General features: G+C 42.4%; 2 protein-coding genes across 6 annotated transcripts in view; one reads left to right on the top strand and one right to left on the bottom strand.

Annotated features, from left to right (window-relative positions):
* LOC135091560 (checkpoint protein HUS1-like) overlaps positions 1 to 12500 on the bottom strand; it is a 143067-nt gene that overhangs the window by 87306 nt on the left and 43261 nt on the right. For 4 of the 5 annotated variants that reach the window (XM_063989312.1, XM_063989317.1, XM_063989314.1 and 1 more), the window contains one exon: positions 959 to 1083. In XM_063989312.1, coding sequence (XP_063845382.1) covers positions 959 to 1083 — 125 coding nt within the window. The remainder of the gene's footprint in view (positions 1 to 958; positions 1084 to 12500) is intronic. The other variant, XM_063989313.1, reaches the window with a different exon arrangement.
* Positions 1 to 12500, top strand: part of LOC135091556 (uncharacterized) — a 123363-nt gene that overhangs the window by 68233 nt on the left and 42630 nt on the right.

Here is a 12500-nt window from a genome sequence, read left to right as displayed (position 1 = left end):
GTTACACAGGGAAATGTCAATAGAGCTCAGAAGCGTCCCACGAGTTTTTAAAAGAGTTAAAGTCTTAGGGAGGCAGAAAAATATAAAAAATAACCTGAAACTTTTTATTTCAATTGAATGAAGTAGAGGAAAAATATTAAAAGAGGGTACATAACACACACACACACACACACACACACACACACACACACACACAGAGAGAGAGAGAGAGAGAGAGAGAGAGAGAGAGAGAGAGAGAGAGAGAGAGAGAGAGAGAGAGAGAGAGAGAGAGAGAGAGAGATCTATACGTTTATTCTCCTTTCATTTGAATTTTAGGAAGAAATTACATCAGAACACACATTATTATTATTCTCATTCTTTCACTTTCACACCCAGTTCACAGGAAGTCAAGGAAGAAAATAAAATAAAAGAAAAAAAAACAGATTCATCTACGTATTCTTATCTTTCATTCAAATCATACGAAGAAAAAACGAAAAGAGGAACCAAAATTTTCATGTTCATTCTCCTATCCATATCGAGGGAAAGTTAAGTTAAAAAAAGGTTAAGAAAATAAAAGTAATAGAAAAACACACTCATTTACGTATTTTCATTCCTCTTTCAATCGAATCGTACGAACAGAAAAAAACGAAAAGAACGCTCGACATTCTTATCCTTATTCTCTCATTCTCATCCAAAACGTAGAAAGATAAAAAAAAAGAAAGAATAGAAAACACACACATTTACCTGTTCTTATTCTTTTTTCCATTCAAAATTTGAGAAGGAAGAACAAAAATAACACACAACGTTCTTATTCTCATTCTCGCCCATCTCTCGTTCATATCTTAGTTAGGTATAAATAGATAAATAAAGAACGAAAGAAAGAAAGAAAGAAAGAAGTAGATAAAAAGATAAACAACACGTAGAAAACAAATTCATAAGCAAGAAAGCGAAAAAAAAAAAAAAGTCTCACAACACTCACTCTGCTTCAGTCCTGTTCCCTCCCCGCCTCTCGTCGCACAGGCCTCACCTCCCCAGCAGAGGGCGGGGCTGCGGCGTGACAGGTCCTCTCTCCTTGACTCCTCCATGCGCTCTGAGAAGTAGTGACTGGAAAAATATGGTGCTGCATTGTAGACATATATTTTGTTAATCCTTCGCTGCTATAATCACCCGTTAACATCAAGAATAAAGTTGAAAAAAATGTTTGCGAGGACGAGAAGAAATAAACTAAAATACACCAAGCTCATTTTGTCTTTTGAAAGATTGAAAAATGTTCAAGAGAGAATTACAAAAGGGGGAAGAGTACAAATTTACAGATAATTATGGAGAAATCGCCTAACAGTGAAGGGGTTACAGAAAGGTCATGTAGAAGTGGCTGGAAAATTGTGGTGCTGTATTGTGGAAACGTAAATTTTTAAAGGTCTTTTTATAAGTGACTGGAAAGTGTAAACGTGTACTGCTATTCTGTGATTATCTTTGCCTTTTATTTTTATTCTCCATTGATTCTTTATTATTATTTTTAGGTCACATACTGTATAAGCGACAGGAAATGTACAGTGCTGTATTGCAATTATTTCTTTTTGTAAACATAAAGAAATAAGGAACAAAGAACAACTCATTCCTCTCCGGTCATGAAAAGATTACACGAAGTAGATGGACTGTTAAATACATACATAAATAAACGAAAGGAAAAATTATATACAGTAATCTTGACATACGAGTATTTCACAAGTAAAGAATGTCTGTCTGTCTGTCTGTTTGCTTTTCCATTTTTCTGTCTTTGTGTGTCTTTCTGTCAATATCCTGCTGTTTGTATGTCTGTCAGAGAGAGAGAGAGAGAGAGAGAGAGAGAGAGAGAGAGAGAGAGAGAGAGAGAGAGAGAGAGAGAGAGAGAGAGAGAGAGATTACGCTTCAAAATCGATAATTATATACACATTATCTCTCTCTCTCTCTCTCTCTCTCTCTCTCTCTCTCTCTCTCTCTCTCTCTCTCTCTCTCTCTCTCTCTCTCTCTTTGACCTCAATTCAAAAGACTAACGAGACAAAAAAAAATATGCGAAAATGAATAAGAGAAATAAATATTTACGCATTATCATGAATTCAGATATTTGTATAATACATGTATATTTTTCCTTCATTCATGTGTAATTCAGTGCCAATCATGAATAAAAGATGAGATGAGATGAGATGAGGTGAAGTGAAGTGAAGTGAGTTGACGTTCGGTTTGGTGCAGGTTAGGTTAGGTTAGGTTAGGTGAGGTTAGGTTAGGTTAGGTTAGGTTAGGTTAGGTGAGGTTAGGTGAGGTTCGGTTAGGTTAGGTTAGGTTAGGTTAGGTTAGGTTAGGTTTGGTTAGGTTAGGTTAGGTTAGGTTAGGTTAGGTGAGGTTAGGTTAGGTTAGGTTAGGTTACGTTTGGTTAGGTTAGGTTAGGTCGAGGTGAGCTTAGATTAGGTGAGGTTAGTTTAGGTTAGGTTAATTTAGGTTATTTTAGGTTAGGTTAGGTTAGGTTAGGTTAGGTTAGGTTTGGTTAGGTTAGGTTAGGTTAGGTTAGGTTAGGTTAGGTGAGGTTAGGTGAGGTTAGGTTAGGTTACGTTTGGTTAGGTTAGGTTAGGTTAGGTTAGGTTAGGTTAGGTTAGGTTAGGTATGGTTAGGTTAGGTTAGGTTAGGTTAGGTGAGGTTAGGTTAGGTTAGGTTAGGTTACGTTTGGTTAGGTTAGGTTAGGTTAGGTTAGGTTAGGTTAGGTTAGGTTAGGTTAGGTGAGGTTAGGTTAGGTTAGGTTACGTTTGGTTAGGTTAGGTTAGGTCGAGGTGAGCTTAGATTAGGTGAGGTGAGTTTAGGTTAGGTTAATTTAGGTTATTTTAGGTCAGGTTAGGTTAGGTTAGGTAAAGTTAGGTTAGATTAGGTTAGCTTAGGTTAGGTTAGGTAAAGTTAGGTTAGGTTAGGTTAGGTTACGTTGGGTGAGCTTAAGCTGAGTTAAGTTAGGTTAGATGAAGTGAGGTGAGGTTACATTAGACGAGCTGCTTTGGTTGGAGAGAGAGAGAGAGAGAGAGAGAGAGAGAGAGAGAGAGAGAGAGAGAGAGAGAGAGAGAGAGAGAGAGAGAGAGAGAGAGAGAGAGAGAGATTGCATCAATCCATCATACTTAACCAGGTGAGTGTGATGAGGAGGAGGTAGGTAATAGGAGCACACACACACACACACACACACACACACACACACACACACACACACACACACATATACACACACACACACTGCTCGTGGCTGTTAATCTGACCCTTTTTCATTATTTTCTGACTAAAGCAAAGTTATCTTGAGAGAGAGAGAGAGAGAGAGAGAGAGAGAGAGAGAGAGAGAGAGAGAGAGAGAGAGAGAGAGAGAGAGAGAGAGAGAGAGAGAGATGTGTGTGTGTGTGTGTGTTAGATCCATATGTTTATCACACCACTTCGATCACTTTTTCACCACCACTACCACCACCACCACCACCACCGCCACTTAATCACGTCTTACCTGCGGCTAATCAGACTTCACCTGTCTCACCTGTTATCCCATCTGCATAATTAACGCGTTTTAGCCTTGAGTGAACGAACGAGTGAGTGCGTGAGTGAGTGAGTGAGTGTGTGAATGAAAGAACGAATTGATGAGTGAAAGAGGAGAGTGAAGGGAGGAGAAAGTAAGTGGATGGATGACTGACTGACTGACTGACTGACTGACTGAATTGCTAAACGACTTAAGGCTTAACTAACCAACTACTCCACTGACTGACAAACTGACTGACTAAGAACCTAACTAACCAATCAACCTTGCAACTAACTAAACGACTGACTGACTGACCGACTGACCGACTGACCGACTGACTGACTCATTGACTAAGATTAAAACACGAAGGAAGAGGGTTAGGAGAGATCAATACTGCAATAGGTGACTGTGTGAATGTATGTACCTAAATATTGAGTATCGTATGGACAGGTAAAGGTGTAAATATGGGTTGGATGAGGTGAGGTGAGGTGAGTAGAGGAGAGGGAGGTTAGAAGGGTGAAAGGGAATGTGTTTGGGTAGAGAGGGTGTGTAGCGGAGTGTGGCAGGGAGAGCAGGGAGTGTAGGAGTGTGGCAAGGTGTGTGGCGGGGTGTGGTGGAAACGGCAATGCAGGAGTGTAGTTTGCGATGTTTCTAGCTGTAGTTTATCTTTGTTTAATTCGCTGGATTAGGTTAGGTTTCTCAAGTGTCTGAGTTGTACATTTTGTCAACATACTACTACTACTACTACTACTACTACTACTACTACTACTACTACTACTACTACTACTACTGCTGCTGCTAATACTACTTCTACTACTACTATACTACAAGAACAACAAAAAGCAACAACAATAGCAACAAAACAAACAAGTATCAACAAAAACACTACTGCTGCTACTGGTACAACTACTACTACTACTACTACTACTACTACTACTACCACAACAACAAACAACAACTATGATAACAACAAAAACAACAAACATCAACAAAAAAACTACTATTACAAATGCTATACCATTACAACAACAACAACAACAACAACAAAATACCAAAACAGATAACAAACAACAAAAACTCCTACTACTCCTACTTCTGCTACTACTACTACTACTATTACTACTCCTAACTACCACCACTAGTACCACCTAAAGTACCAGCCTTATAATCGTGGGGAGTATAAACATAATCTTTCATCTCCCATTGAGTACTACAGGCACGCCCCAAACTTCATCAGGGCGCCAATTGTTAGCCGGAATCGAGTAAACACAGATATAATTGTAGTGGAGAGGTAAATAAGAGACGATTTTTTAACCCCCCTGATTACGAGAGAGAGAGAGAGAGAGAGAGAGAGAGAGAGAGAGAGAGAGAGAGAGAGAGAGAGAGAGAGAGAGAGAGAGAGAGAGAGAGAGAGAGAGAGAGAGAGAGAGAGAGAGAGAGAGAGAGAGAGAGAGAGAGAGAGAGAGAGAGAGTCATTCTAAACTCAGTAAAAATTCTCATCAGCATATAGTTAGGTTAGGTTAGGTTAGGTTAGATTAGGTTAGGTTAGGTTAGGTGAGGTGAGATGAGGTGAAATTAGGTTAGGTTAGGTTTTGCCAGTTCACTGAGAGGCATGGGGTGACTGAAAGGGTTAATAAGAACTATGAAACTATGAAAACACTCTTGAAAATCCGTACAGCTACTACTACAGATAATAATACTAAAAAAAAAAAAATAAATAAATAATAAATAAATAAAAAACACGCTAGCAGAACCCTTTAACTTCCACTACAGCTTCTTAATATCACAAGATTCTTGACAACATTCTTGAGAACCCCTATAACTTCTACTACATCCTGTTATTAACACTAGAAATCTAAAAAAAAAAAAAAAAATCTTGAAAACCCCAATAACTTCTACTACAGCCTGTTACTTTCACAATAACCATGAAAATACTCTTGAAAAAACCAATAACTTCGAATACAAACTCTTGCTATCACTAGAACCATGAAAGCACTCTTGAAAACACTCATAACTTCTACTGCATCCTGTTAAAACGAGCTGAGACGAGGTACCGTGCTGGAACATAAAAGAATGCACACAAAGGTCAGGAAGAAGCAGTATTGAAGCGAACAGTAGCAAAGGAGGAATAACAACAATGAGAAGGGATGTGTGTGACAGCTAAATCAATGTTAACGTGTCTGATGAAAGAAAGACAATATACGCAGTAGTAGTAGTAGTAGTAGTAGTAGTAGTAGTAGTAGTAGTAGACATGTAAACAGGACAGATGAAGAACAAAAAAATAAGGAACAATTAACGAGTGATAAATGGAGCGATGGAACACACAAAGGAAGAAATGTATGTGTGTGCGTGTGTGTGTGTGTGTGTGTGTGTGTGTGTGTGTGTGTGTGTGTGTGTGTGTGTGTGTGTGTGTGTGTGTGTGTGTGTGTGTATGTGTGTGTGTGTGATAAAGAGAGACAGAGAGCGGAAGAGTCAGTCAGTTTGCGTGGACTTGTAGTGGCGTAAGGTAATGTAAAAATCTGCGAGTTTGCATGGCTGAATTTGCATTTTGGCTCGTGAATTGCAGCTTCCGGTGGTCAGATGCAGTGAGAGGCCTGCTGTGTAGGATTAAAAGATGCAGGATAACAGCTTTAAGTGCAGGAGAAGAGGAACAGGTCATAGGGGTGCAGGTATAATTCTTTAGGGTGCAGCAAGGCAAGGTTAGGTGAGGTAGGGTGAAGTAATGTGCTGATCAGACCTTTCCACAGGTGTCTGGTAGGGTGTTGTAAGGTGTGGAAGGGTTATTAATGTGACACCCTAGCTCTTCTACAGGTTGGTGTGTGGCTGGCTGTGGTAGGGTGTGATAGGGTGCGGTAGGGTGTGGCAAGGTTTAGTGATGTGCCCCCTCACCTCACCACTCAGGCCAGGTGACTCAGGTGAGGCGCGCGGCCACCTTATTACCATATCTCAGGTAATTATCACGTGATTAAACATGACAATTAAGGCGGTTACCTGAGATTGGCGGGCGTAATGAACTACCTGTGCCGCTCCCACCACACCACCACCACCACCACATCGCACTACCGTACTCTTCAACACTATACACCACTACTATCATCACTACCACCATCTCCATCACCACCACCAACACCACACCATCTCACCACTTCACCACACATTGACATTATTAATCATTCCCGAGAGAGAGAGAGAGAGAGAGAGAGAGAGAGAGAGAGAGAGAGAGAGAGAGAGAGAGAGAGAGAGAGAGAGAGAGAGAATTTGAATATTTAAGTAGAAAGAAGCAAGTTTATCATTTTTCCACGAATATTAATAGCAGTATCATTATCATCATTATTTTCTTTACTACCACTATTAACCCCACTCCCCCCAAAGCCAGGACAGCCAGCACCCCCTCTCCCCACACACACACACACACACACACACACACACACACACACACACACACACACACACACTGGGTTGAGGAAAACTGGCGTTGTGTTCAGTAGCGCTCGTAAAGGCCGTTTTAAAGGGACGGGGGGGGGGTAGGGCAGGGAGGAAGGACAAGGGACAGGGCGGGAGGAATATACAAACCCTCGACTTGGTTTTGTTATTCTATTGTATTTCATTTGTTTATTTATTTATTTATTATTTTTTTATTGGTATAAAATAAGATAATGTGTGATGTCCTGCCTCGTCTGTGTGGTGTGTATATAGGGAAAGATGGATTATTATTTGTTTGAATTAATTAATGTATTTTTTATTACCATTATCATTTATATATGTAGGTAAATAGTTTTGTTTTTCTCATTCATTACCGTGACCATTATAGGCATAGTTGTATTGTATTATTGTTACTATTATCATTATTATTATTACTACTACTGCTGCTACTACTACTACAATTATTATTATCATTTGTAGTAGTACGTAGCAGCAGCAGCAGCAGCAGCAGCAGCAGCAGCAGCAGCAGCAGTAGTAGTAGTAGTAGTAGTAGTAGTAGTAGTAGTAGTAGTAGTAGTAGTAGTAGTAGTAGTAGTAGTAGTAGTAGCAGCAGCAGCAGCAGCAGCAGCAGCAGCAGCAGCAGCAGCAGCAGCAGCAGCAGCAGCAGCAGCAGCAGCAGCAGCAGCAACAACAGCAGCAGCAGCAGCAGCAGCAGCAGCAGCAGGAACAACAGCAGCAGCAACAACAGCAGCAGCAGCAGAAGCGGCAGCAGCAGCAACAGTAGCAGTAGTGATAGCAGTAGCAGCAGCAGCAGCAGTAGTAGTAGTAGTAGTAGTAGTGGTAGTAGTAGTAGTAGTAGTAGTAGTAGTAGTAGTAGCAGCAGCAGCAGCAGCAGCAGCAGCATCAGCAGCAGTAGCAGCAGTAGCAGCAGTAGCAGCAATGTAACTGAAATCATTATCCTCATTATTATAACAACGCAAAGCTATTGATGTTGGTCGTATCTAATTACTGATATAATGCTTTCCTTGTCCTTCTCCCTTCAGTAATTGGCTTCATTGAGGATTCCCACGCCTCGCCCCACACCCCACACCCCACACCCCGCACCCCGCACCCCGCACCGCGCCACCAAGTATTATAATTAAGCTTACGTAAATAGATGAGTGAATAAGTAACAACACGAAGAAACAACCAGCAACACAAAACTTGAGGTGATCTACCGTAACACAACCTAACCTAACCTAACCTAGTCTGACCTAGTCTGACCTAACCTAACCTAACCTAACCTAACCTAACCTAACCTAACCTAGTCTGACCTAACCTAACCTAACCTAACCTAACCTAACCTAGTCTGACCTAGTCTGACCTAACCTAACCTAACCTAACCTAACCTAACCTAGTCTGACCTAGTCTGACCTAACCTAACCTAACCTAACCTAACCTAACCTAGTCTGACCTAGTCTGACCTAACCTAACCTAACCTAACCTAACCTAGTCTGACCTAACCTAACCTAACCTAACCTAACCTAGTCTGACCTAGTCTGACCTAACCTAACCTAACCTAACCTAGTCTGACCTAGTCTGACCTAACCTAACCTAACCTAACCTAACCTAACCTAGTCTGACCTAACCTAACCTAACCTAACCTAACCTAACCTAGTCTGACCTAACCTAACCTAACCTAACCTAACCTAGTCTGACCTAACCTAACCTAACCTAACCAAACTAACTCACCTAACCTAACCTAACCTACACTAACCTAACCAAACTAACTCACCTAACCTAACCTAACCTAACAACACGTACAAACACCAGAAACATTTCACAACACTTGAGATAGCCTAACCTAAGTTAACCTAACCTAACTTAACCTAAACTAACCTAACTTAACCCAACTCAAGCTAACCTAACCTAACCTAACCTAACCTAACCTAAACTAACCTAACCTAACCCAACCCAAGCTAACCAAACCCAAACTTAGCTAACCTAACCTAACCAAACACAACATAACAGAACAGAACATAATCTAACCTAATACTACCCAATCTAACTTAACCTAACCCATCCTTACCTTACCTTACTTAATTTAAAAAAAAAAAAAAAGTAGCGCATCATATCTACAGTAGATTGTGGCAGCCATGTTGGGAAGGGGAAGGCAGTGGTGTATATGACTTTGGTGAGGAGGAGGAGGAGGAGGAGGAGGAAGAGGAGGAAGAGTGGAAATGACAGCACGATGGAGGTTACGGAAGAATGCAAAGAGTGGAGGAGAGAGAGAGAGAGAGAGAGAGAGAGAGAGAGAGAGAGAGAGAGAGAGAGAGAGAGAGAGAGAGAGAGAGAGAGAGAGAGAGAGAGAGAGAGAGAATGTAGGGCGAGGAATGATGCTGCTAAAGAGGAGGAAGAGGAAGAAAAAGAGGAGAATACAAAGGAATACAAAGGAAAACCAAACAGCAACAGATTTTTAGGTTCTTGTTAGACAGTCCCCTAACTACTTGTGAGAGGAGGAGAAAATCAAGAGGAATAGAAGTAAGAAGAAGAGGAGATGCAAAAAAGTAAGAAGGAAGGAGAAAAGGAGTTTGGAGAAGGAAGAGGAAAAGGGGGTAGGTAGAGGGGGAAGAGGAGGAGGAGGGAGAAGAAAATAGAAGTAGGAACGAGAGGAAGAAAAGGAGAAGGAAGGAGAAAAAAAGTAGGAGTTGGAGGAGGAGGAGGAGGAGCAGTAGGTGGAAGAGAAGAAGGAAGAAAATAAGAGTAGGAATAAGAGGAAGAAAAGGAGATGCAAGAATGTAAGGAGAGAAGGAGGAGGAGGAGGAGGAGGAGGAGGAGGAGGAGGAGGAGGAGGAGGAGGTGGAGGTGGAGGAGGAGGAGGAGGGGGGCAAGCGAGCAGTGATAGAAAAGCAATACAAGGTGTTATTGATTAGAAAAAAAAAAGCAGGAGGAGGAAAAAGAAAAGTGCCAATAAAGGAAATGAGGCAGTACGAAAGATAGATGAGAGAGAGAGAGAGAGAGAGAGAGAGAGAGAGAGAGAGAGAGAGAGAGAGAGAGAGAGAGAGAGAGAGAGAGAGAGAGAGAGAGCAAAAAGAACGAATGGTGGAAGGAAAATAAAGGAATAACACAAAGAAACGTGAGAAAAAAAAGGGAGAAAGGGAGGAGAGAAAATTAAGAGTGATACAAAATATGATAATGATAAAGAATAATAAATAATAATATAATGAAGCTAATAAAATAGTGACAAAGAGGAAGAAAAGAACAAAATACAAAAGGAGCAAGAGAGAGAGAGAGAGAGAGAGAGAGAGAGAGAGAGAGAGAGAGAGAGAGAGAGAGAGAGAGAGAGAGAGAGAGAGAGAGAGAGACCAAAATCAAATAGTAAAAGGCAAGAACCCAGAAGAAAAGAGGGAATGTGAAAATAAATAGATAAATCAGAGAGAGAGAGAGAGAGAGAGAGAGAGAGAGAGAGAGAGAGAGAGAGAGAGAGAGAGAGAGAGAGAGAGAGAGAGAGATAAAAAAGCGAGATGGGGAAGTAAGCGTCCTCGTAAAGCAAGGAGAGATGCGAGATAGTCTCCCCTCTCCCTCCCCCTCCTCCTCCTCCTCCTCCTCCTCCTCCTCCTCCTCCTCCTCCTCCTCCTCCTCCTCCTCCTCCTCCTCCTCCTCCTCTTCCTCTGTCCAGGGAATTCCTAGCACAAGAAGTATTGCGGTGAGAGAGAGAGAGAGAGAGAGAGAGAGAGAGAGAGAGAGAGAGAGAGAGAGAGAGAGAGAGAGAGAGAGAGAGAGAGAGAGAGAGAGAGAAACAAACGGAGACAGAGACAAAAAACAGAGAAAAATACAAAAAAAGACAGAGTGAAACAGAGAAAGAGAGAGAGAGAGAGAGAGAGAGAGAGAGAGAGAGAGAGAGAGAGAGAGAGAGAGAGAGAGAGAGAGAGAGACAAAAGAGAGGGGTAATGAAGCAGGGTAAGGGAGGGGCAGGTCAAGACGAGGTAGGCTGCGAGGGAGGTAATGGCGAAGAAGGCTGGGGTGATTACAATGATTAACTAGGCAAAGACAGGGATTAAGAGAACGGGGAGAGGGAAGGGGACGATAAACACGAGTAGGAGGGGAGAAGAGAAGAAAGGTGGGATAAACGAGGGGAGAGAGAGAGAGTAAGAGTGACTGAAACTGAAGGGAGATGAGTAAAGTAGGAGAGGAGAGAAAGGGAAGTAGGCTAGGAGAGGTGGAAGAGAGAGGGAAGGGAAGAGAGGGAGAGAAGATATGATAATGATGGTAATGATAATAAAGATGATGATGCAGGGGTGATAGCAAGGACAGGGGTGATAGAAACAAGGGGTAGGACACTGGAAGATGAGGAAAGCAGGGATGAGATAGACAGGGTGAAGGAGATAGATAAGTAAAACAGGGATGAAGGAAGGAAGGAGGAAATAGGGAGACAGGGGTGAAGGAGGCAGGAATGAAGGAAAGAGGTCAAGGAAGTAGAAATGAAGGAGCCAGGGGAGGAGGAGACAGGAATAAAGAAGACAAGAATAACGAAGGCAAGAACGAGTGGACAGGAGTCATGTTTGGTACAATAGTGACAACAAAGGCAGGGGTGAGGGAGGGCAGGAATGAGAGAGGCAGGGGTGAGGAAGGTGAGGGAGGGCAGGAATGAGAGAGGCAGGGGTGAGGAAGGCAGGGGTGAGGAAGGCAGGGGTGAAAAAAGAAGGGCTGAGGGCGGGGGGAACAAGAATGACGGAGGAGGCAGAGGTAAGAAAGGCAGGGGTGAAAAGGGAAGGGTTGAGGGAGCACAGGAATGAGGGAGGCATGGTTGAGGAGGGCAGGGGGAGGGAGGCAGGGGTGAAGGGTTGTAGGCACGATATAGCAGGACAGGTAAACGCCTCGCCCACGCACACCTGCCTGGTAATTGATGGCAACACACCTTCTGGGAAACGCTGTGAGGGGGTCCTGGCAAGATCATCTGTGTTAGTGTGTGTGTGTGTGTGTGTGTGTGTGTGTGTGTGTGTGTGTGTGTGTGTGTGTGACGCCAAGGTGTTTCATCATAATACACGTGTTTCTCCTTGATTGGGTTATTAGGTATTGGACGTGTTATTGTTATTGTTGTTGTTGTTATTCTTGTTCTTCTTGTTCTTCTTGTTCTTGTTCTTATTATCAAATGTTGTTGTACTATTATTGGGAGAGAGAGAGAGAGAGAGAGAGAGAGAGAGAGAGAGAGAGAGAGAGAGAGAGAGAGAGAGAGAGAGAGAGAGAGAGAGAGAGAGAGAGAGAGAATTAAGTGATAAAAATATACCACAGCAACAAAAAAAAATTGAAACAGGAGGTTTAAAAAATCAGGCTCCAGGAAAATGATGAGGGAGGAGGAGGAGGAGGAGGAGGAGGAGGAGGAGGAGGAGGAGGAGGAGGAGAAGAGGGCGTGGCTTATAGTCGTGAGGGAGTGGTGGTGGAGAGAGGAGAGGAATGGAGAGAAGAGAAGAGAAGAGAAGAGAAGAGAAGAGAAGAGAAGAGAAGAGAAGAGAGGGAAGGGCAGACGAGGGGAGGGGAGAGGAGGGGAAAGGAGGGGAGTTTTCAATATTTGCTTCATCCCCCCTAACACTTCTCTCCCTCTCACTAC

This window comes from Scylla paramamosain, chromosome 37 (genome assembly GCF_035594125.1).
Source record: "Scylla paramamosain isolate STU-SP2022 chromosome 37, ASM3559412v1, whole genome shotgun sequence".
Classification (NCBI taxonomy): domain Eukaryota; kingdom Metazoa; phylum Arthropoda; class Malacostraca; order Decapoda; family Portunidae; genus Scylla; species Scylla paramamosain.
The sequence above is the reverse complement of the archived record's forward strand: the minus strand, read 5'-3'. Positions and strand labels throughout refer to the sequence as shown.